This window comes from Cebus imitator, unplaced genomic scaffold (genome assembly GCF_001604975.1).
Source record: "Cebus imitator isolate Cc_AM_T3 unplaced genomic scaffold, Cebus_imitator-1.0 Scaffold109, whole genome shotgun sequence".
Classification (NCBI taxonomy): Eukaryota; Metazoa; Chordata; class Mammalia; order Primates; family Cebidae; genus Cebus; species Cebus imitator.
This window is the reverse complement of record NW_016107424.1, coordinates 525,444-550,921: the sequence shown is the minus strand read 5'-3', so window position 1 is coordinate 550,921 and position 25,478 is coordinate 525,444. Positions and strand designations below refer to the sequence as shown.

Sequence of the window (25,478 nt, the reverse complement as noted above, 5' to 3'; positions counted from 1 at the left end):
TTTTTCAGATGGAGTCTTGCTCTTTCATCCAGGGTGGAGTGCAGTGACATGATCTCAGCTCACTGCAGCCTCCACCTTGCAAATTCAAGCGATTCTCCTGCCTCAGCCTTTCGAGTAGCTGGGATTACAAGCATGTACCACCACACCCAGCTAATTTTTGTATTTGTAGTAGAGATGAGGTTTTACCACCTTGGCCAGGCTGTTCTCAAACTCCTGACCTCAAGTGATCCACTCGCCTTGGTCTCCCAAAGTGTTGGGATTACAGGTGTGAACCACCGTGTCCGGCCATAAAAGCCTGTTTTATTTTTTAACTTGGGTAGTATTGTTTTCTTTTTATTCTCAAAATTACAGAATTTTAGAACTCGGAAGCTCTATATCCTTTAGTCTAGCCCCTTATTTTACAGATGAAGTTAATGGAGTTACTAAAAGATGGTGGACTTGTCAACCTAACAGTGTCCTAGCGAGTAAGCTATTATAGTCCTTTGCATTTGAAATTCTGTCCATACCGTAAAATTATTTGGGAAAGAAAAAAGGTTGCTTTATCTTGACATCATCTTAATAAATGTTGCTAGTTTTCATATATTATCATACTTAAACTATTTTATTCTACTAGGCAAGGCCTTAGACCTATTCCTGAAGCAGAAATTGGATTGGCGGTTATTTTCATGACTACAAAGAATTACTGTGATCCTCAGGGCCATCCCAGTACAGGTAATTAAAGCATTATTTTATTGATTCATTAGCAACTTTATTATGTAAATTGATAAGCTAAATATATATTACTCATGCGTGCTAGGGTTGACCACATTTGCCATCGTTTAAAATTCATCCATTTATACTTTCACTCATTTATTCACTCCGTATTTGTGGCTGCCATGTAGCGGACACCATTATGAAGTGGTAAATACCATAAGATCCTTATTATTGTGAACTTTATGTTCTGAAGATCAGGATTTAGTAAACAAGCAAACAAACAAACATACATAAGTTCAGACCGAGCCAAGTATAAAGACAGGTAAAACAAGGTGATGTAATAGTGATGATAGTAGGCTGTTTTAGATAGGCATTCAAGGAAGGTCTCAGGAGGTGACATTTGAGCCATGTGTCCTGAATGATGAGAAAAGGCAGCTGTGTGAGGATCTGGGTGGTGGATAATTCCAGGTAGGAGAAACAGATACTTAGTTTGTGTGGAGAATTCTAAGGGTTGACAATGGAAGAGGAAATATGAATAGAATGCTATTGTGGAAGTCTAGATGCAAAAGAGCCTCTGCCTTGGACCAGCATGATAGTAGTAGGGATGCAGAAAAATGAACAGATTCAGAATATATATTAAAACTAGATCTGGTGGGACTTTCCTGTGGAGGAGTTAGAAATGACTCCTAATTTTTATGCCAGGGTGGATGGTGGTGCCATTTACTGAGATGAAGAATGTGCATTATAATCATCTCAGTGTTAATCAGTTTCACTCAGTGAAAGCCAATGTTTCAGAGACAGTCACTATTTCCCCTTTATTATTTAAAACACATTTCCATAGTTTTAAAATATTTTTTTTAAATAAGCTGTTATAAAAATAGGTTCTTTATTTTCTTCTTGCTTTTTTACTTTGGAGATTTTTACATTCTCTCTACTAACTTTTCTCTAATTTGCCTAGCTCTCAGAACATCCATTCTGTATTCCTGTATATATATTTATTTGCCTCCTAGATTTGTTCTGTAGTTATTTCATAGGCAGCTATTGAACTTTGGCTAAAAGTGGCAAGTTAGAGAATAGCACCACCTCTTTGCACACTCCAGGGAGTGTCATTCACACTGTAGTCCATTGAATGGCAACTATGGAGTCAGTCAGTGTATATCCTGAGTACTCTGCAACCTTGGTTTAAACAAGTAAGGAATGTACCAAGCTAAATTTTGGTAGGAGTTAACCATTAGAGCCTAATGACCAGGAAGCTATTAGATATGTAGATCATTAGTAACCATGAATCGTAGTAATAACTGCTGTCTCTGGAATGTGCAGAGACTAGAGTAAGTGCTTGTGTACATCATCAAACTAATCTTGCAGAACAATCCTTTTAAGATAGAGGGAAGGGCATCATCTACTTTTCGTAGATAAAGGAGCTCACAGAAAGGTTAGGAAATTAGCTGGAGGTCACATAGCAAGTAATTGGTTCAAACTGAGTCTTAAAGCCGTTATAACGTTATTATATTGCAGTACAAATGGCTTTTATTTTAATGTGTGATGTTTTGAGAAATGATGATGTAGGAATGACTGGGAGCTGATGCAAAAGGATAGATATCTGATAAAATTTGACAGGCTAGTATTTTATTATTTGGATAAGAATGTTTATTCAACTGACATCTCTACCCTCTCCCGTTGAGTATACTAGATACGTTTTTGTCTGTACATAGGTAACCTTCAAATACACATAGTTCTAAGTGCTTGTGAAGTTTTAAATGTATCCAAATAACTTGTTTTGGTAGAATTGTGATATGATGAATGTTTTCACCAAATTCCCAGAATTCACCCATGAAGTGAAAAGCTAAAGGCCAACTCTTCAGGCTCTTGGCAAGAGAACTTTTTTAATGTGGACACCAAAGAGAGCCATATTTTTAGAGAAGCCACTCCTCCCTTGTCTACTAGAAACATGCACAACTTTTAGAACTAACAGGTGCTGTAGATATTATTTTCCTGATAGATTCCTGTTCTGTTACAGAAAAAAGACTAGTATCAATAATTTTAGACTATAACAATAAATATATAAAAATGGTGATTAGGTCTAAGTCAGTAGCACCCCTTGACTCAGCACCCATTTGGGGTAACTGTCCTGTGTTTCTCTGTTTAGAAAATGAATTTTCAACTAGATACATGCTTCAGAATCCATTTTTAATACAAATTTACATTCTCCATGATTCAGGACATTCTGAGATGCATCCTAGGCATCTGAGGTTTTTGGTTTGTATTGTTTGATTTTTAAGATTCTGTTTCCTAAACAAACTCCAGAAACCACTAAATTAGAATATCTTGGGAAGAACTGAACTAGAGAGGAGTCTTCTTTTATATAAAAGGAAGGAGCACTCAGACTGTAAACTTTGGTCATTTTTCATCCTTCCTTTTCCATTTTATCACCAAGACCTGAAATTCCCACTGTACAGCTTCTGCTTAAGAGGTCTGTGACTGTCCCCTTCTCACAGCCAGGGCCCTGTTTAAACCCTCTGTATCCTTTTCTCTGGAGAGCTGGTTTATTAATAATTGCCCTAGTAATGGCCCTTACTCCAAGTTCATCTCTACAGCTAATATTTCACTATGCAACTATTAACTTACCTTCTCTTTTCTCAAAAAGTTTTACTGGCTCTTACTAACCATAGAATAAACCTCATCTAGAAAAGTCAGATAACTTGACACCGGTCTCCCAGCTAGTCATAAGTGAATTTTGTTTATTGCTTTTTTGTTGTTGTTTTTTGAAATAGGGTCTTAGGCTGAAGTGCCATGGCATGATAACGGCTCACTCCAGCCTTGACATCCTGGGCTCAAGTTATCCTCCCACTTTAGCCTCCCAAGTAGCTTGGACCACAAGTGTGTGTGCCATCATGCCTGGCAAGTTTTTGCTGTTGTTGTTGTTTTGTTTGTTTGTTTGTTTGTTTGTAGAGACAGAGTTTCCCAGTGTTGCCCAGGCTAGTCTCAAACTCCGGGGTTCAAGTGATCCTCCTGCCTCGGTCTCCCAAAGTGCTGCAGTTACAGGCGTGAATCACTGCACCTGGCTTGAATTGTTAATAGAGTGATATGCATGGTAGTATAGAAGCAGAATTGGGGAGCACTTAATTCATTGTGGGAGGCCCAAAAGTATTCGAGAAGAGTGGCACTTGCACTAAGTTGCTCTTCTGGTAAATAAAAAGATGAGGTAATCATGATGGTTTTTTGGAGTAGCCTAAAAGTTTATGTCTAAGATGGTTTTACATGATTTGTTTCAAATAATGTATTCCTTATGAAAATAAAACTCATATTGATTCTGATTTGTGTAGATGGTAGGGTGTGTATACTTTCCATGGGGGAATAAATGTAATTTTTTTGGCCCACTAACTTAACACATAATTTGAATTAGAATCTGCTTATTTTATTTTCTTTAAGTTGATAATACTTCAGCACAAAGGATTAGAAGTAGCTTTAAAATGATTTGGTTTAGATAAGGCTGTCATAGATGCCAGCAGGCTGCTTATAGACTGTTTTGTGTTTGTTGGTGGCACTTGTTGGAGACAACCATGTGCAGTATTCGCTAGCTAATTGCCTCAGCATGGCATAGACTAACAATTTTAAGTGACCAAATGTCCATCTTATATCTAGCAGTTGTGATTTTTTTTTTCTACTTGTGTGATTTGCAGGATTAAAGACAACTACTCCAGGACCAAGCCTTTCACAAGGCTTGTCATTTGATGAAAAACTAATGCCAAGCGCCCCAGTGAACACTACAACATATGTGGCTGATACAGAATCAGAGCAAGCAGATACCTGGTAAAGCTTCTTCGTTATAAATTAATAGTATATTCTGGAAGTAAATATCTTTATCAGGTTGTCTCTTGAGGGATACAGCATGGGAGAGTGGGATGCCAGGGAAAATGATATCTTAGGACAGGGATCAGCAGGTTTTCTGTAAAGGAGCAGAGAGTAGTTATTTTCGCCTTAGAGGACTGTTGATCTCTGTCCTAGCTCCTCAACTCTGCCATTGTAGCATGAAAGCAGCCATAGACAATATGTAGTCATTGTCAAGAGACAACATGTAGTGGGCTTAAAGACAATGATACTTTCAAAGAAATGCCTCCTTACACAATTTCGGCATTGTGTGAACATCAAACAGTGTGTTGACACAAACCTACGTGGTACAGCGTACTTATATGCCTAGGCTATATAGTATAGCCCAGGGGTCCCTAACCCCCTAGCCACGGTGTCATGGCCTGTTAGGCACCAGGTGACACAGCAGGTGATCAGCGGGCAAGCTAGCAGAACTTCATCTGTATTTACAGCTGTTCCCCATCACTCGCATTACCACCTGAGCTCCACCTCCTATCAGATCAGCAGCAGCATTAGATTCTTATAGGAGCAAAAACCCTATTGTGAACTCGGCACGTGAGGGATCTAGGTTGTGTGCTTCTTAGGAAAATCTAATGCCTGATGATTCGTCACTGTGTCTCCCATCACCCCCAGATAGGAGTGTCTAAGTTGCAGGAAAACAAGCTTAAGGCTCTCACTGATTCTACATTATAGTCGGGTGTATAATTATTTCATTATATATTACACTGTAATAATAGAAATAAATTACATGATAAATATGCTTTAATTATCCTGAAACCATTGCCACCCCCCACCACCACTCCCTGCATCGTCACCACAAAACTGGTCCTGGATGCCAAAAAGGTTTGTGACCAGTGGTATAGCCTATTTCTCCTAGGCTACATACCTATACAGCATGTTACTGTACTTATACTATACATAATTATAACACAATGGGAAGTATTTGGGTATCTAAACATAGAAAAGGCACAAAAAATACCGTATAAAAGATAAAAAGTGGTCCACCTGTATAAGACGCTTAAACATGAATAGAGCTTGTAGGACTGGAAGTTCTGGGTTAGTCAGTGAGTGAGTGGTAAGTGCATGTGAAGGCCCAGGACATTACTGTACATGATTGTTGCATTATTAGCACTACATTCAGATTACACTAAATTTATATACAGAAAATGTTCTTGCTTCAATAATAAATTAACCTTAGCTTACTATAACATTTTTACTCTATAAACTTTAATAACACTTAGCTTAAAATACTTGTAACATTGTATAGCTGTGCAAAAATATTTTCTTCATATTCTTATAAGCTTTTTTCTGTTTTTAAATTTTACATTTTTGTTTTACTTTTTAAACTTTTTTGTTAAAAACAAAGACATAAACATACATATTAGCATAGGCCTGCACAGGGTTAAGATCATCACAATCACTGTCTTCCACCGACACATCCTGTCCCACTGGAAGGTCTTTGGGGCACTAACACACATGGAGCTGTCATCTCCTGTGATAACAATGCCTTCTTCTGGAATCCCTCCTGAAGGGACTGCCTGAGACTGTTTAATTTATTTTTTTGTAAGAAGGAGTACATTCTAATGATAAAACGTATCATATAGTAAATATATTAACTGGTAACATAGTCATTTGTTATCATTATCAAGTATTGTATACTATACCAAATTGTATTTGCTGTTGAGCTATACTTTTATATGATTGGCAGCATAGATTTGTTTACACCCACATCACCATAGACAGTTAATGGGTTGCACTGTGCTGTCAATAGGTGGTAGCAATTTTTCAGCTCCTTTATAATCTTATGGAACCAGTATCATATATTACAGTCCATTGTTGACAGAAATATCATTATGTGGTATCTGACTGTAATTGAATGTGTTGTGTTCTAATAACTGTGTTTACAGAAATAAATGGCAGACCAGATTTGGTCTACAGGCTGTGGTTTAGCAATTCCTGTCTTAGGATAGTTTTTTTTTTTATTCCTTGCAAATGTGCATGGATGACTGGAAAGAGTTGTTCAACTTATTTGTAACTGGTGAGATAAGTTTGAAATACATGTATTTGTATTGTATGATGTTGCCTGTATTTGAATATTACTTATAATTTTGAAGATACTTTATATGGGTCTACTTAACTGTCTGAATAGTTAATATTTGTCCATAAAGATCGTTTTTCTGTGGTTCTTTATCTGAAGAGGAGTTTCATTTTGTTTTTGTGACTGGAAGGGGTTCGCTCTTTTATATTTTTTGGTATTTTCTACTTATAACTGTGTTTTCATTTTAAATATTACATAATAAAGTGGTCATATTAAGATACTTAACATATCACTATGATAAACCATAATTTGTTTTCCCTTTTTGCTACACTCATATTGAGGCCAGATTTAACTTTTCCAAGAGAAATTGTTAAGGTTTTGGAAGTTGCTTAAACGACAGCCTGACCTCTTGTTTTTTTTTTGTTGTTGTTCTTGGTTTTTTGTTTTGTTTTTGTTTTTGTAAAATAAGAATAGCAAAGGCAACATACTTAACCATACTTTGTAAAACTCCATGCATGTATGTTTAAAATATTTTTCTGGTAATCTAGAGTTCTATTCTAGAGACTGCCATCTGGCTGAAGTATAATAATATAAGTTCACAGTGACCTGAAATCTTTCTTACATGTGATTTTTTTTCTGATTTTCCATTTTTAATAAAAAAAAGTACTATAATAATATAAGTAATAATAAAAGTACCATAGTAATAGTACTTTACATGGGAATAATTTAAACTTTTTAAACAAAACTGAAATTGCCTAGGATTATCACCTTGTTTAACTTATAATAGGCTATCGTAAGTTAGTATTCTGTGTGTGTTTGGCAGTTGTTTATAGTAGAGCAACAATATGTGCTGTAGGGGGTGAAGAAGAGTAAGGTGTCATCCTTCCACAGGATGCTTATGTGACAAAGGAGTTGCTTTCTTGGGATGGTAAAATATATTCAGTGGATTATTGTCTACAAATTATCTTAAAATTATTTTACATTAGAACTATTTAACGATCTTTGTTTCTATATTAAAGTTGCTGTAAACTTGATTGTTTACCTTGCATTCTTTTTTTTTTCTACAGTATGGATTTGAGTGAAAGGCCAAAAGAAATCAAAGTCTCCAATATGGAACAAAATTTCAAAATGCTTTCACAAGACACATCCACTATAAAGGAGCCCTGCAAAACAAGCTCTAATAATAATAGTATGGTATCAAATCCTTTGGTTAAGATGACAATTCCAGACTATCAGTTTTCACCAACTAAATTCCCAAGTGTAAATAAAAGTAAAGATAGGGCTTCTCAGCAACAGGAGACCAACTCCATCAGAAACTACTTTAAGCTGTCTACCAGAAAAAGGTCTGTTTTTGATAACTTCTCTCATGTCTCTGAAAAAAATATGAAAATATTTTATACTGTTGTAGCATGGTATTGTTTAGTCTGTTCTGATTAAGTATGCTTCTCCTGCTGTGGCTTTTTGGCCCCTTTCCCTCTCAGAAATGTCCCTGATATCCTTCACTAGAGCCAGTAGACAGATTCTCCTTCATCTCCCTTTATGCACGTACTTACGTGTTGTTTTACTGGCCACACTTCTCTTGAATAAGAACTAACCCCCATCTCAGTTCTAAAATCACATTTCCACTGTTTTCCTTGATAACCTGTCTCACTCCCTCTAGGACCTTATGCCATCAATTATTTTCTTAATCTCCATATTTTGAATATATTGATCATCCTAGATTTTTTTCTTCTGCTTTCAAAAGCCCAATCTCACCTTTATTTTTGAAAACGTTCTCTTGACCTGGTTTCTTCCTCTAGCTACTGCTGCCTTTTGTCTTGTACTGTCACTGTTAAGCTTCTCAGAAAAGATGATGTTATTTCTCCCATTTCTGTATGAACTTTGGAAGACTTCTTTTCTTCCCCTTATTGCTCTTTATACTCTGTATGCTCTGCCTTCAGGTTTTGAGACTTTATTACAGACAATCAACATATTTGGCCCTGACTTTTCCTTGAAGCTTCACTTCTCCTTTTCCACAGGGCTTTCATGCTGTTTCCCCAGTAACAGACCTCATTGAATGTATGTGTTTTTTTTTTTTTTTTTTTGGGTAGTATAATAGCTTACATTATTATAATTTTTGACTCTTTGTCCTCTGGCTCCCAAAATCAGTATTATTGTTTGTTATTTTCAGTGTCATCATTCCCTCCATTTCCATCTATTGCCAGGTTCAAACTCTGACCACCTAAATTATTACAAAAACCTTTTAATTCGTTGATTTTTCCAGTACCTTGGCATTAAATTAGTTTTAATAGAATATTGGGTTGACTGTTCTAGTTCAACATGAATCCAATAAACTGGAGAACAGAGTCCCAGGTCTTTGTTTCCTCTATGGGCTTAGTATAGTTTGCATAAAGTGTTCAGTATTTATTGAATGAATGATACAGTATTGTATAGAAACTTTTCAGTGATATATTCACACAGCATTTGCAGTATACAGTCAGTACCATATTCTAGATTTAGTCATTCTGACTTAATATCTTGAATCCCTCTCCCATTAACCCATCAGATTATATTCCCAGGGTAATTTTCGCTGCCCACAGCCTTACTACAAAGCAAACTGCTGTCTCCTGGCAACAGGTTCTTTGTATTTTTATATTTTTCTGCCTTTTCCTATAATTTATCAACTAATGCAACTTAAGCAGAGAAGATAGAGATCTCCATATTGCTTCAGCCACAGGGTCCATCAGTTCTATGAAAACAGCAGAATGTACATGAGTTCTGCACTTTTTTCAGATGTCTATTTGTTGATTTCCAGTAATATTGTTAAATAAAATCAATAATATTATTAAATAAAATCAAGAGTACATTGTGAACTAAGTGGATGGAGCGATGAATGTTGCCAAACTAAAAGATTACTTTGCTGTGTTCATTTTCTTGTTTTGTTCTCTTCTTTTTAAAAATCTAAGGGAAAGGGATGAAGAAAATCAAGAAATGTCTTCATGCAAATCAGCAAGAATAGAAATGTCTTGTTCTCTTTTAGAACAAACACAACCTGCTACACCCTCACTATGGAAAAATAAGGAGCAGCATCTATCTCAGAATGAGCCTGTGGACAAAAAGTCAGATAACTTATTTACAGATACAGATTTAGAATCCAGTGTGAAAAATTCTGCCAATAAATCTCATTCTACAGAAAAGCTAAGATCAAATAAAAAAAGAGAAATGGATGATGTGGCCATAGAAGATGAAGTATTGGAACAGTTATTCAAGGACACAAAACCAGAGTTAGAAATTGATGTGAAAGTTCAAAAACAAGAGGAAGATGTCAATATTAGGAAAAGGCCAAGGATGGATATAGAAACAAATGACACGTTCAGTGATGAAGCAGTACCAGAAAGTAGCAAAATATCTGTAAGTAACATTTTAAATGAGCATAGCACATAGAAGCTTAGAATGTTAACACATAGTATAGATTTTGTATTGACAATATAAGCATCCATTGTCTTTAATACTCAGTACTATTAAAGTATAGGAATTTGTAGGATGATAAGGTAAATGATAAATGTTAAAAATACAGTGATTCTTTATAAAATAAATGACCACAAATTAAACTTTCATTTGAGATTGTTTTAATAGATTTCCAAATTAGGCTGTACTATTATAAAAGACATTTGGTTATGATAAGCGTAGGAGATGCTTCAGTATAAGAAACAGGACACAGAAGGATGAAGTTGATAAAACAAAGTAGCTACTCAGTAAATTTTTAGGATATAACATCACTAGGAATTTTCATTTTCATTTAGGTTTTTACTGTCCTTGTCTATTTTCATGAATGTTGTTAATTTGTCTTACCCACTTTGATCCATGAAAACACTTCTGATTATTTTCTTTTTTATATACATCAGTAGGTTGACCTATCTATAGATTTGTTAGTTCTTTAGATGAGAGCACAGACCTGATGAAGTAAAACTTCAATATTCTGATCTTCCACATGGGTTCATTAGCTCCATTCATTCATGGCTGTAGTCATCCCCTCCTGTGTAACATCTGCAGAATAAGGACAGGAATAGGTGTAAAAATAGGATTAAGTGAATGGAAGTTACAGTTTATTAGCTAAGCAGTTGAGAACCTAGTGTGTATCAAGGACCTTATAAATTTATAACTGCTATTCAAAAAACAGAATGTATGTCCTATTTGGCCTGCATATTGTTATATTCATATAGGGAAGGAGATCCCCATTATTTGTTACTTCTTTTGTGTGAATCTTAAATGCCCTTCTGTGGACCAGCTGCATTGGAGTCAGCTGGTAAGCTTTTTAAAAATATAGATTCCCAGGCCAGAGCTCCAGAGATTTTCATTCAGTACATCTGGTTTTCCTTCCCAGGATAAGTTCCCTCATTGTGTTAGCTAAGAATTCCTTTGATATTTTTAAAAATTAACTCAGTGGCTTAATTAAGATAGGATCTTTTTTCCTCTATAAAAGTAGCCTGGATATAGATAATGAGAGCTGCTTCCCATGGTATTAATTTAGTGGGTGCCTGTCTTTCTGCTCTTTGAGAGGATGCCTCCAGCCATCATGTCTGCTTTCCAGGGAGGAAAAATGTGGTGATGAGGGGACAGGGGAAAGGCCTTTCCAGCTGAATTCCTCCCCGTTTTCTAAGGAGCTTTCTTAGAAACCCAACTTAGTAACTTTTGTTATTGGCTAGAATTGAATATAATTTAGCCACTTCCTATCCTCAATCTAGAAGTGTGTGGGAATGTTTTAAGCTTGGCACATTGCTATCCCTGATAAAGAGTTGTATTTTAGGAAGAGAAAATGAATGTTATCAGATTCCATTTTGCAGCCAGAGTGGGAACTTCAGAGGCAAAGTTTTCATTGTGAAGGATTTAAGACTGACTCTCATTTCACAGAAGCATTAAGTGAAACAAGAGGTTTATATATTCTGTAAGTCACTTCTGTAGTAATTTCTACTATAGTGGAGAGCTAGGTAAGTTAGTTTAATGCGACATTTGTTGAAATCCAAGACATGATTTGCTAAGCTTAATACATTTACATCTGTTTATAAAGCTATGTTTATTCTGTTGCATTATGAATTTACATTGTCACTATAGCTGCAGACTGTTTCAGAATCTGTATTCAGGTTACTTAATATTACATGTAAGTGTTTAGAAAATTAGGCACTTTTTACATTACTTTGGCCACACCTTTGGAAATGCATTTCCCTTCCTTTTCTCCTGTATTTATTTCTGACTTTGTCTGATATGTTCTTATTTTCTTTAGTCTTCTTGTCCTAGTACATACTTTAATCTTCTTTTAAGTAGCCACCCACTCCCCCTTTTTTCTCTTAAATTCCATCCTAGATTAGTCTGCTGCTCACAGTGGCCACAAATCTGTCTGGAAACGGTTGTGGCTTTAGTTTGTAACAGCACTCTTTGGCTCATCCTGGATGACTGCTAATTAATCTTCCTGAAGACCTGTTTTCACTGCACTTTCTCCCAGGGCTCATGTCAGGGCAATGGGCATTAGAACACAGACAGGGAAAGTCAAGAGCTGAGCACTGTACACTCTTGACATGGGAGCCATCAAACAGGCTTTCATAGACCAGAAACACCTTTCATTTAATATGTAAGATTTATATGAGGTATAATGGTATCAGGAAATAAATTATTTTATTTTGCCCTATGATTCTATAGCATAATTCCATTTTTCCTTTATTTTACTGCTTCAGAATTCATGACATTTGAAATGAAAATTTCAGTATAAAATGTGTTGTCACAGGCTTTTGGAGAGAGAATAGCAATTTGATTGTGATACACTCAATTGCGATATCTCTAATTGCGACATAGTCAGCCCTCTGTATTCATGGGTCCCACATCCTTGGATTTTACACCTCTAATTGAAAGTATTTGGGGAAAAAAAGCATCTGTACACATGCAGACTTTTTAAAAATTATTATTTCCTAAACAGTACAACTATTTGCATAGCACTTACATTGTAATTAGGTATTGTAAGTACTCTAGAGATGAGATGTGCCTAGATTATATGCAAAATCTATGCTAATTTTTTTTCTTTTCTTTTCTTTTTTTTTTTTTTTTTGAGATGGAGTCTTGCTCTGTCACCAGGCTGGAGTGCAGGTGCAGATCTTGGCTCACTGCAACCTCCACCACCCGGGTTCAAGCGATTTCCCTGCCTCAGCCTCCTGAGTAGCTGGGACTACAGATGTGCACCACCACACCACACAGATAATTTTTGTATTTTTAGTAGAGACAGGGTTTCATCATGTTGACCAGGATGGTCTCAATCTCCTGACCTCATGATCCACCCTCCTTGGCCTCTCAAGTGCTTGGATTATAGGCGTGGGCCACCACGCTTGGCCAAATCTATGCTATTTTTTATTAAGGACTTGAGCATCCATAGATTTTGATGTCCATGGGAAGTCATGGAACCAATTCCCCAGGGATACCACAGGGATGACTACTACAAGTTAAATCACAGTATTCCAGCACTATAATTTTTTTTAGTAAGAATCTGTAATAGGTACAAAAGTATTTCCATTTTCAATGTAATGTTATTTTTAAAAACTATTTTGAGATAATTGTTTGTTCACATGCAGTGAACCCTTTCCCCAGTTTTCCCTGATTGTTACAGCTTGCATTGCCACAGTACAGTATCACAACCAGGAAATTGACATTGATAAAATCCATCAACTTTACTCAATGTGGGGTTGTTTTAAATTATTTTATTTTTATCATTTTAAGAATTTGTCTGAAAGTTCTTGTGAATCTCATGGATTAAAGGAATTGTGCTTAGTTTTTTTAGGTACAGAAGTGACTATCGGAGAAAAATACTTCTTAACCTTTTATTGAAGTTTCCCCCTGCTTTTTTTTCCTGCAATTTTATGAGGGCAAAAAATGTGATACTTCTCTTTGGTGTTGGAATCCTTAGTTGCATTTCCGAAAGGCAGTTTCCAAAAGATGTTGATGGTAGAACTGTCATTTTTTTCTGTTTTTGGAGCTAGAGATAGATTATAGCATGTCTGTAAGATTTCCTAGCAGCTGAAATGGAAAACTATTAGCTTAATATTCCTGCTAGTACTTTATCCTTATATAAATAGCTGTGCCTGAGTCTTGGCGTTACTTTCAATTTCCCAGTCTCCATAAAATGCAAAACTGAAGATCCTTATTAACATTCTTCAGCTTAACAGCACCCACCATGTCTATAGTATATTTCCTGTTCATTCCACTCTCCTATCTCAAGTTAAGCATTTTTACATAGCCTTTTTCAATACCCAGTAGTAAATTCTTAAAACTATAGCATTTTCCAGTACTCTGTAGTAGTAGCTACCACTTATTGGATACCATTATTGTATTTACAGCAACCCTACAATGAAGTAGTTAATATATACCTATTGAACACATGTAGAAACTGACAGTTGTTAAGAGTTGTTAAGTAACTTGCCTAGGTCACATAGGTAGGTTTTGACAACTGGGACCAAAACACAGGTCTACCTTGCTCTTTTGACTATTCCTTTTGTCAGCTTTCACTGCGTAATTCACTCAGTTATTCAGTTACTCTAGGAATTGGGCCTGCTAATATAAAAGGCAGTTTGATAGGCATTGAGGTAGAATCCCCAACACTTGATGATTTACTTATATAGGAAATAAATAGATAGGAAAGAATATAAGATAATTCCCAGGCTTATAGTCTGAGGGTATGATTCTCTGAGTTGGAAAGTCAGAACTTGCTCAGGAGGATGAACAACTTTGAGAGAGTAGAGCAGGATAGGGAGAAGGTACATAAAGGGAGTTTGTATTCTGAATGTATAAAGGGAGTAAAATATACTGCCTTTGATAACAACTTTCTGTAAATTATATGTCAAAGTGCTCAGCCCAAGTAAAATGGCACTTGATAGGCTTGAAACATACATTTAATCCTAACTATTGATTGAAATACTCTCTTTACTCTGTAGGCAAGCACAAAGTACATTTGTTTTTCAGTCCTTTCCAATCTCCTTTTAAAAACTTTTATCACTTATTGCTGTATTAGTGAAAATATGATATACAATGTTATGCCTATTGCTTTGCATCTAAGAGAATTATAGTTTTTACTGAAAGCATTAGCCATTTATGTAATACTGTTTAGTCTAGGACATGATCCAGGCATGTTAATGTGAAAGATACTATAACTATATACAAGGCAGTCTTCACTTTTATTGCAGATGAATATCTTGAACAGTTGAAGTGACTGTTTCTTCTTTAAAAGTATGATTTAAGATTATATTGTAATCCTAAATGAATTCTTTAAAATGTTTCTTTTTTTATTATAAAAGTAATATACGATCATACAGACATGTGGAAAATAAAATGAACTCACAGTTTGTTGATAATCCTACCATCTACAGAAAACCATGGTTAATATTTTGGTATTTTCTCTTTACATTTTATTTTGCAGACTGTTAATGTAATTCTGTAGTCACTTTAAATTTACTTATAATAATAATTTTCTCATATTGTTAAATATTTCCTAAGCATGTGATTTATATGGATTTAGATTGCTTCCAATTCTTTGCTTTTTGGTTTGTTTTTGTTTTGCAGAAGAGCGATTTATTAGAGAGAAAGAGAGAGAGAGTGAGAGAGAGGGAGAGAGAGAGAGAGAGAGAGAGAGAGAGAGGACAGCTCCCACACTGTTGTGGGAGGGGAACCCAGCACGGGAAATTCCCAGTTATTTGCCCTTATACTGCAGTATCTCTTTCAAAATATATATTTTCATCTTGTAATTTCAGTTGAAAGCCAAATGTCTCGGCATACATAACATGAATATCTCTTTTTAAGTTTTTAGAAAGGTAGCATTTTACACTTGATCTTATTTAAAAGGCCAGGAAGTGATAGAATTTTATGACTCCTATGAACAGTATTTTTTGTTTTATTTCATAAGCCAGAAAATGAGATTGGTATGAAACGTGAGCTTAAGAAAGTATCACTATGGTCAACTAAAGAAATATCTGTGAGAAAAGTTTTAGTAATTTTTATACAGATTTGGCTTACAGAGACTGTCATCTTATCGATTTTTTTCATTTTACATTCTTAGGAGTGTTTCTCTTTCAATAATTTTGGCTTGCTTCATGATTGTGCCTCCCCTGGAAATGGATTGATTATATTATAACTATGATGCGGTGAAAAGAGAATAGAGAGAAGCCGGGGTATAATTCCCTGCCTTCTCTCCTTAGATATGTGGCCTTAAACAAGTCATTTTCACATTTATGAACCTCAAATACTCTATAAAATGAGGTTGACACTTTTCTAGCAGGATTTATATCAGATAGAGTAATTGATGTAAAATATTTGTAAACTCGAAAAGTTTAGACTGTTCTTAATAGTGTCCTGATTACATTCTGTCACTATCAGATGAACCTTTTCTTCTGACTGCTTTTATCTTAGACCTATTAGCAACTTGCATATTAATTACATAGTTCAGCAGTTAAAAGAACTAAGATAACTGAGAACTTACCTTAAGCAGCTATAACAATGTTGATATGTAACTAGTTAATAATAAATGACATGAAGCCAAGAATCTCATCCAGCAATTGAAAGATAACAGGAAGAACTCTTCAGGCGAATTTAACAGCTATTAATCTTGTGTCAATTAATAAGGTAGTATGTCCAGAATTGATGATTGATTTTTTTGAGATGTTAAGAATAATAAAAAATGCAAGCTATTGAGAATCCTGAAAGTTTAGGAAAAGTAGATGAGGACCTGGAGAACAGAATATATAATAATCTCAGTGTACCTTTAATGAAAAGCAGACAATGCTGAGATTGTGTGTCAATAAAACATGTATCTGGAGGCAAATTGTTTATTGAGATGATATTTCTTAGAATAACCTACTAAGTTAAAAATACTTCACAGTTTTTAGCCTTCTGTCACAGATTGAGTATGTTATAAATGTTTCCAAAGTTATAGAGTGTTTGAGTAAGTAGTTTTCTTATTTTGAATCAGATATTATTTGATTCCAAATATAAAATTCAGGTACCAGAAATAAAACATTTTTACTATTTTTTCAGGCATTTGAACTTTTTTATATAGATTCCCAAATGACAAGTGACTTTCGTTTTCCTTGTTATTTCTTCTCTTTCTTACCTATCCATCTTAACCCTGTTTAAGAACAATGACAAACTTCAGGATGAAAGTGAGATGCTTCCAAGAAAGCTGTTATTGACTGAATTTAAATCACTGGTGATTAAAAACTCTACTTCCAGAAATCTGTCTGGCATAAGTGATGATTATGGTCAACTAAGAAATTTCAAGAAATTCAAAAAGGTAGGTATTTCAACTGTATCACAAGAGGACAGTGTTTGAAATGTTTTTAGAAATACTAATGTTGCTAAACAAAAATAAGAGCAGTTTATACTGAAAACTGATGTTATTTATTCTGCTTAAAATGGTTTAAAAATTCCTTTAGGAAGGACATGAACTTACAGTTAATGAATATATTGAACACTTAGAATGAAATAGGCTTGATCAAAATTGAATTCTTAACAGGTTGCTGTTTACCTGGTTTTCTCTACCTTAGGAAGTTTTTTGATAATCACAGGATCTTCTCTGTTAGTCTAATACTGGTCTACAACTGCCTGAAGGGTTCTTTAGCTCAGGACTTTATGAAGATTAAAATATATTTAAAATAACTGAGCATATTCAATAATAAAAATGATAGTCTTTTTATATTTACATATAAAACACAATATAAATATATATGCTGAGTATCACCATAAGGCCTGAATTTCTGTTTATTAAGGAACTGATATTTATTTTATCAGTAATGGTTAAAAAATGACTTCTATCCAGTAGTTATTCTTTTGTTGTCTTATATTTGCTTTTTGCTCCAGACCTACTTCTGACTGCTAGCTTTTATGATGCATTTGATCAGAGTACAATGATTATCCAAAAGTAATTTTTGTGAAAAACTGCTTTTCTCTATAACATGATCTTGTCATGACTGTGAGGTAGTATAGGTTTTTCTCCCTACTGTAAGCACTTACTATTAATATTTCACAGTTAAATTTGTTTTCTACCTACTATGATAGTATCTAAAGGGCTCTGAACTCCATTTGATGGGAAGAACCTCTTCTACTTAGAGCAGAAGATGGAAATATCTTCCACTTAAATGGCACCACGATACCTTTTTGTTTAACACCACTTTTTCTCACCCTGTATCTGTGGCTCACGAACAGCACAAAAGTATTCTTACTGCATGGTTACTTCACGTTTAATACTGTGTTACAAGATCTTGTTGTTAAATCAAAATTGAAAAGATGTTTCTTATAGTTTAACCAAAGAAAAAGCAATAATGTTTACTATTGGCACAGAGTGGTGTATTAATAACTGAAGAAGTATGACTAATATAAATTTCTGGAAAGTGGTTTGGAAATACTTAAAATGCTTAAAAATACTGCTGTCCTTAACCAAGCAATCTGTTCTGAAACTGCAGAAGAAATCCTATCCAAAATTTGTATAGAAATATGTTTAACGGGATTGATACTAGTGCAGCAATTTTCTGAGCTCTTTACATCCCCAAATCATGCTGGGTCTGGTGGCTCACACCTGTAATACCAACACTGTGGGAGGCCAAGGCATGTGGATGGCTTGAGCCCAGGAGTTTGCGACCAGCCTGGGCAATATGGTGAAACCCTGTCTCTACAAAAAAATATAAAATTAGCTAGGCATGGTGATGTCTGCCTGCAGTCCCAGGTACCTCAGAAGTCAAAGAATCATTTGAGCCTGGGAGGTGGAAGTTGCAGTGAGCCAAGATTATACCACTGTGCCGGGCCAGGCATCAGAGCCCCAGTACTAGGAAGTGGTCAACACTTGGGTTGGTAAAAAGAATTTACCAGCAACAGTATAGATTTGGAAAATGGGAGTTTATTAGAGAGAAAGAACACTGCAGAATAGTACAGAGGGGCGCTTCAGCGAGAGGACTGAGCACACCATGGCGAATTCTCCTTAAGAGGATTTTTTGATGGCCGGGCGCGGTGGCTCAAGCCTGTAATCCCAGCACTTTGGGAGGCGGAGGCGGGTGGATCACGAGGTCAACAGATCGAGACCATCCTGGTCAACATGGTGAAAACCCGTCTCTACTAAAAATACAAAAAATCAGCTGGGCATGGTGGCGTATGCCTGTAGTCCCAGTTACTCAGGAGGCTGAGGCAGGAGAATTGCCTCAACCCAGGAGGTGGAGGTTGCGGTGAGCCGAGTTCGCACCATTGCACTCCAGCCTGGGTAACAAGAGCGAAACTCCGTCTCAAAAAAAAAAAAAAAAAAGGGATTTTTTGGACCTTAAGGTGGGAGCTTTGGATTGTAAAATGAGTTTCAGTATGGGATTCCAGAGATATATAAAAATTTCAATTACCTATAAAAATTGAAAGAAGCCTGGAATCAAATGCCAACTTTAGATACTAGGGAAATTTGATTACTTCTAAATTCCCCAGGTACAGAGTTTTACCTCCAGTTTGCCTGTTTGATGGTCACCAGTTAGTCTTTGCTCCCTTCCAAATTGCTCAGATAAGAAGTTTTTGTCTCTGGGGCCTGTTCAATGGTCACCAGGTGATTTTCTGTTTCCTCACACTGCACTCTCCAGCCTAGGTGACAGAGAGAGACCCTGGCTCAAAAACAAAACAAAAAAATAACAACACAAAAAGACACCCCCAAATCAATGCCATGGCTCTTTTTAAACTTTTAAAATATTGCTTAGTGGTGAAAATTAATTTAAAATTCTCTTTCTACTTCATATATTAGAATTTAAAAGCAAATATTAGGGATCTGTTACTTCCTAAACAGTATTCACAATGATCTTGATATGCATTTGTACATGGAATTTGCTTTTCTTAAAGCACGTCTTGAAACAAAATATCAATTAAAAGTATAAATTGTTGGCATCTCCAACATCTGCTAGGACTCTGTGAACTGGAAGGTTTTGAAAAGTTAAATTTTCATCAATATTAGAGCTTAAGCTTTGAAGTCATTAGAACAAAATATAATGCTTTAAATTGTAATGTCTGTGTTCATCTTGACTTGTTTTAATTGTTAAATGATAAGGTAAGGCCATTTTAAAATAAAAATTCCAAATTAAAATTGTTAAATTATTTTTAATACATAACTCCTATGACATGTCCAGATCTGTATATAGTAATAGCTATAAAAGATAAGAGGAAAAACAGATGGATTTAGAACAGAGTTACTGCTCTCTTACTTTTATTTATAGAGATAAACATCTTTGGCACTTATACATGATTTACAATCTTTGCTTTTTAATCTTTTTGTAAAAATGGTCATCTTGTTTGTTAATATGTTTAACCATACTACTTTTATTATTCAATAGGTCACATATCCTGGAGCAGGAAAACTTCCACAAATCATTGGAGGATCAGATCTAATAGCTCATCATGCTCGAAAGAATGCAGAACTAGAAGACTGGCTAAGGCAGGAAATGGAGGTTAGTAGGAAGTGAGGTCTAGAAACTTGTTTAAATTGCACTTTGGTCCCTTATGGTGGCCTTCAAGCAAATTCTTCTCAAAATCAAACTTAAAATAAGTGACATAAATACATTTGTTCAGAAAAATTCCTGAGTTACAGAGTACTAATCTATAACCTTCTGTAAAACTTCTTTAAAGAAATACAAAATTTATTTTTGTTAAAAAATGAAAAACAGTGAGACCTAAGAAATTCAGTTTATATCCTAATGAAAAGGGGGGGATAAAAGCCACAAAAATTTAAAGGAAACTAAAAGAATGTGGAGGATATTACAAATATATCTTAAATAGTATGTCAAAGGGACTGACCTTTTTAAATCTGGGAATTGTGTTTTAACAATTTGGAAAATTTCTCATTCATTTTCTTAAATATTAATTACCTTTTTGCTGTTTTTCCTGTTACCTTTTTCTGGAATTCCAATTTGACATAAGTTAAATTTTCTTTTCCATTTGCTTTAACTTCTTTCCTGTATATTTCATCTCTTTGTTTCTCTGGGTTATATTTTTGGTAATTGTTGCAGGTGGTCTTCCAATTTACTATTTCTCCCATTCTAGTTGGCATTGCATCCATTCATTTATTTTTTCATTACTGGAAGTCTGTTTTATTCCTTTCTAAATCTTCTTGTTCCTTGCTGTTTTTTTAAGCTTCCCCTTTTATATTCTTTGAGTAATGATACCATTACCTAAAATGTTTGTTGATCTGTTTTCTGCTCTTGCGATACCTTGTTTTCAAGTTTATGCTTTGTGATTTTTTGAATGTGAACTGGTTATTTTCTTTAGAACTTGATCTTTTGGGTTTTCTTGAGTCTTAAATTCAGATTTATGTCCTCTAGAAAAGATATGTTTATCTTCCAGTCTTCTTCTACCAATATTAGACCACTTTATATTAAAATTTCTTCTTGTGATTCTTTGAATCACCCAGGCAGTTGATGTGTATTAATATTTGGAACAGAAGCCTGGGTGAATGAAGGCCGGCTTATCCTTAGAAAACTCAAATGAGATTTTTATTTCTTTCCTTCACTAAGTGCCAGCATGAAGATGGGCAGTTTCTTTGCTAGCTTCTTCTGTGTTGTAAGGTTTATTTCTCTGTCTTCCTTTAGTGCTGGGTCTTTTATTAAAGTCACCATCTTGGGTTTTCTTTCCTGTCACTCATATATAGACATTAAAGCAGAGTTCAGGTTTTTCATGACTTGCAGATACTCATAGGGCAAGGCAAAAGCTGACTGTGGTCCTTGTTCACCTCTCAGGGTTTCTTATTTTGCTTTATAGTGGGTATAGTGTAATTCACTTTTAAAAATGCTTTTTCAATAAGTTATTTAAAAATAAGGGTTATTTAGGAAAGTCACTTATAAAAATAGAGTTGTTAAGGTCACTCAGGTTATTTACTTTCAAAAAATGAAAGAATGGAAATACATCCTTTCTTTTTTGAAAGAATAATTGGCTTTATTATTTTATAAAATGTACATTCCACAGAATTATGGCAGTACACAAAGAATGAAGATGTGAAAACCTAATTTACCTGTTTAAACAATTAAGTGAACAATATTCCAGACGTCTTTTCGTTGAGGAGTAGTGAGAGGCAGGGACGGACTGGGAAGGAAGGGAGAGGCATTGTTAGGAAGTTAAACTGAAGCCATTGCTGAATTTCTATAGATGTTTCTTCCCTCCAAGATATTTTATTTTGTGAGATCTGTCTAATATTAAGGGAGAAAACTATAAAAAACACTATACGTTGGAATCGGTAGTTGTTTTAAACTTCATATTTCATTTCAGATACAATTATTTGTTGGCTTCCTACAATGAAAATTGAGGACATTATCAGTACTTCCTTCTATCTAACCTCCCTCACGTTATGCCAGTCCTATTTTTCCCCTTTTTAGGTGATTTACATGCATGTTTATAGTTGTCTTTCTTAAGCTTGAAAGCCAGTAACACTCAGAATACATCTCAGTGTTGATCATTCTCCATGACTTTTTCCTGACATAGAGTATGCTGTTTGGATTTGCAGGTATAATTCTCTTTCCCAAGGAACTTTTTTCTATTATATATTTTAAAATATTTTATATTTGCTGGGCTCTCTACATTTAAGACATGACTATCCTTTTATTGGATTACCTTTGTCATCCGCATCTATTTTTTCTGCATTCACTGTGGTTTTCTTAGGCTCTTTCACTGTATCAGAAATTTATATTTCAGTTGTGACTGTAATGTTTCTCGCCAGGTATGTGACCTTAGACAAATTACTTAATTCCTCTTTCCTTCTGTGCAGAATGCGAATAATAATAGTGCCTTTATTTCACAGACAGATGATGATTAAATCAGACACTACGTATAAATCATTTATAGCAGTGGAAAGTGTTAGCTATTTCTAATTAATGTAATTCTGAAAGGCTGTTATTATGGTTCTCAGTTTGTTTACTTAGCACTTGTTCTTTCGTTTTTGTATTATCATCTAATTTTTTGTCATTTCATTGCTTTCATGTTTCGATTTTACTTTTTATTCATGGATTATTTCCTGCAGATTAGGTTCTTTATCTGTTTTTTTGCATGTCCTGTTCCAAATCTCTCTCTCTTTTTTTTTCTTCTAGTAGATGGAGTAGTTTTCCTGTTTTTTGTCTTCGCTTGGGTAAAGGGAAATATCCTATCCAGATATGCTGTTTGCTACATAAAGGATCATATGCCATCTTATGCAAGGGATTACACTCAGAAACCAGTTTGTGAGACAGAAATTGAGTATAATCAAAATTACTTCTAACATTCTTAGCTGGTCCGTACAATCAGAATTCAGCCAGGCATAGTGGTGTGGCTCATGACTATAACCCCAGCACTTTGGGAAGCCAAGGTGGTAGGATCACTTGAACCCAGGACTAGCCTGTGCAACATCTTGAGACTCTATCTCTACAAAAAGAAAAAAAAAAAACAGCCCAACAAATGAGCTGGGTATGCTGTAGTGCATGTGTCCATAGTCCCAGCTACTCAGGAGGCAGACATGGGAAGATTGCTTGACCCTGGGAGGTTAAGGTTGCAGTGAACTATGATTGATCCTAGGTGACAGAACAAGACCACATCTCAAAATATAATAATAATAATAAATAAAATAAAAAATAAAGAACAGAATTCCCTCTTGCCTCACTGCCAATATGGCATCATGGTGAAACAGACAAAGGCACATGCCGTGTCCCGTCTAGTTTCTCTTGTCTGAAGACATTGAATCTGGGAGAGGAAAGGCTCAGCTGGAGCTGTGTGTAGTTTGGGCTAGCTGTCCCCTGGGATTTTAATTAAATGTCCTGTACCAGGAGTGTGCCTTGTCTCAAAAGATAATAACCTAGCCTTATTAGGTCGTTTACCTAATTTGTTAGGGATCCCTGGAGCCTCTGTGTTTGGTCAGTGTCAATCCCAGTTCTTCACCTTCCTACCGTTACTCCCTTCCCAGCAGCCCACTAGCAACTGTTTTCCCTGTTCAGGCACCTTTTCCCCAAATTTGGGGCATTAGTAAGAATCCTCAGGCTTGGCCAGTTCTGTAGCACTTTTAATGGATTGGGACAGTATTAGGAATCAGTTGTGTCAGAATCATTTGGTTCTTTATACAGCTGTTCTTTTTAAGTGTGTGGCATGGGCTTAAACTCTTCTTGTTACCACTATCAAGTTTTGTTTGATTAATTTCTGATGAGAGAGAAGTTGAGAGAATGATGATACATCATACAGCTGCAACTTTTTCCCATTTTTTTTGCTTATTTCATTAGGAGTAGAGGGGCTGTGTTCTAGATTTATTTCACCAAATCACTTCTTTTTGCTAGAATCATTTTAGGTGCTATTGTTAGGACTTACTCTGTAACAGACTTGACTTTCTTTTGCTGCGTGGATACTGCTTGTTAATGTAAACATTCTGTGCTGCCGTCTCATTTCTCTGTTTGCCCCAGCTATTCTTTTTTTATAGTCCCTTCCTATTTTTCTTTTTCATCCCTTCTTTCTCTACCTCTGCTGCAGACCCAGGCTTAATTTTAAGAATCACTTGTCAGTTCCTGAAGTTCCCTTGAATTTAGGATATTTTCGTTGTGTACCTCAAATATAAAATTTATTTGAATTGTATACAACCTGATTTGAATTTGAAAGACTGTGAGAAGTAGTTCTCTCAGACCTCTGAAAAATGCCAGTAATATGAGGCATTTCTGTTTCTTCATACTATTATATATAATGTTTTTACTAAAATATATGAAATAAAACTCTTTCTCCTCACTGGTTTTTCTTTACTATGCCACAACTTTAAAATTATTCCCCAAGATACCTCTAAGAATATTTGGAAAAATATCCTTAGATATTGATACTAGCAGTTATTTTGACACTGTTTTAACAAAATCATGTCTTTCCATTTATGTTCTGCTATCCCTATTAGAAAATATGAAAAGATAAGATTAATTTTATTTCAGTATATGAATAGAAAAATCAGTTTGTAAGAACGAATCCCTGCAAGTCACTCTTTAGGCTTGCTCCAGAGATTCAGAAGCCTTGAGGCAGCTTGGTTAAGAGCTGGCTCTCTTATTAAGGTAGACCTGGTCAGATCCCAGCTATTCCATCGGAGTTCTCTTATCTTCTGCAAATACCTAACCTAAATCTCTGTTACTTCATTGGTTAAAATTGAGATGATAGTATAATAGTAGTAATGAAGTTACATGAAGATTGAGATTTTTAATATATATAAAGAGTTTAAGATAGTATCTGGAAGTATACAAATGTAAATTAATAACAGTAAAAATAAACACAGTAAGTCCTTACTTAACATTGTCAGTAGGTTCTTGGAAACTGCAACTTTAGGCAAACCAACATAACCAATATTTGTTCTCATTATTACAACAAAACAACATGATTCAAGGACTTGCTATATGTCATCTCACTTTCAGTTGCAGTTTCCAAGAAACTATCGAAAACATTAAGTCAGGACTTACTCTATCTGTGTTTAAGGATCTGGTCTTTTAGAGAGGATAGAGTACAAATATAAATAATTATAACAGAAGGTAGAAGTTGATAAACATCCTGGGAATTCTATAGCTGAAGTTTTGGGGGAGTTCTTCATAGCAGACATTATTTTTAAAAGAAGGAGATCAGGAAGCCTTTGCTAAAGAGGGGAAGAACATGTTCCTTGAAACAGTGTAAGCACCAAGTATTGAATGGAATGTACCTTTAAAGATGGTTACATGGGGCCGGGCGCGGTGGCTCAAGCCTGTAATCCCAGCACTTTGGGAGGCCGAGGCGGGTGGATCACGAGGTCAAGAGATCGAGACCATCCTGGTCAACACGGTGAAACCCCGTCTCTACCAAAAATACAAAAACATTAGCTGGGCATGGTGGCGCGTGCCTGTAATCCCAGCTACTGAGGAGG

General features: G+C 35.4%; 1 protein-coding gene across 6 annotated transcripts in view; it reads left to right on the top strand.

Moving 5' to 3' along the window:
- The window catches only part of NBN (nibrin), a 51,218-nt gene that overhangs the window by 20,113 nt on the left and 5,627 nt on the right, over positions 1–25,478 (top strand). For 5 of the 6 annotated variants that reach the window (XM_017538052.2, XM_017538057.2, XM_037741852.1 and 2 more), the window contains 7 exons: positions 614–711; positions 4,374–4,503; positions 7,666–7,941; positions 9,544–9,988; positions 15,513–15,581; positions 16,740–16,895; positions 19,951–20,064. In XM_017538052.2, coding sequence (XP_017393541.1) covers positions 614–711; positions 4,374–4,503; positions 7,666–7,941; positions 9,544–9,988; positions 15,513–15,581; positions 16,740–16,895; positions 19,951–20,064 — 1,288 coding nt within the window. The remainder of the gene's footprint in view (positions 1–613; positions 712–4,373; positions 4,504–7,665; positions 7,942–9,543; positions 9,989–15,512; positions 15,582–16,739; positions 16,896–19,950; positions 20,065–25,478) is intronic. The other variant, XM_017538055.2, reaches the window with a different exon arrangement.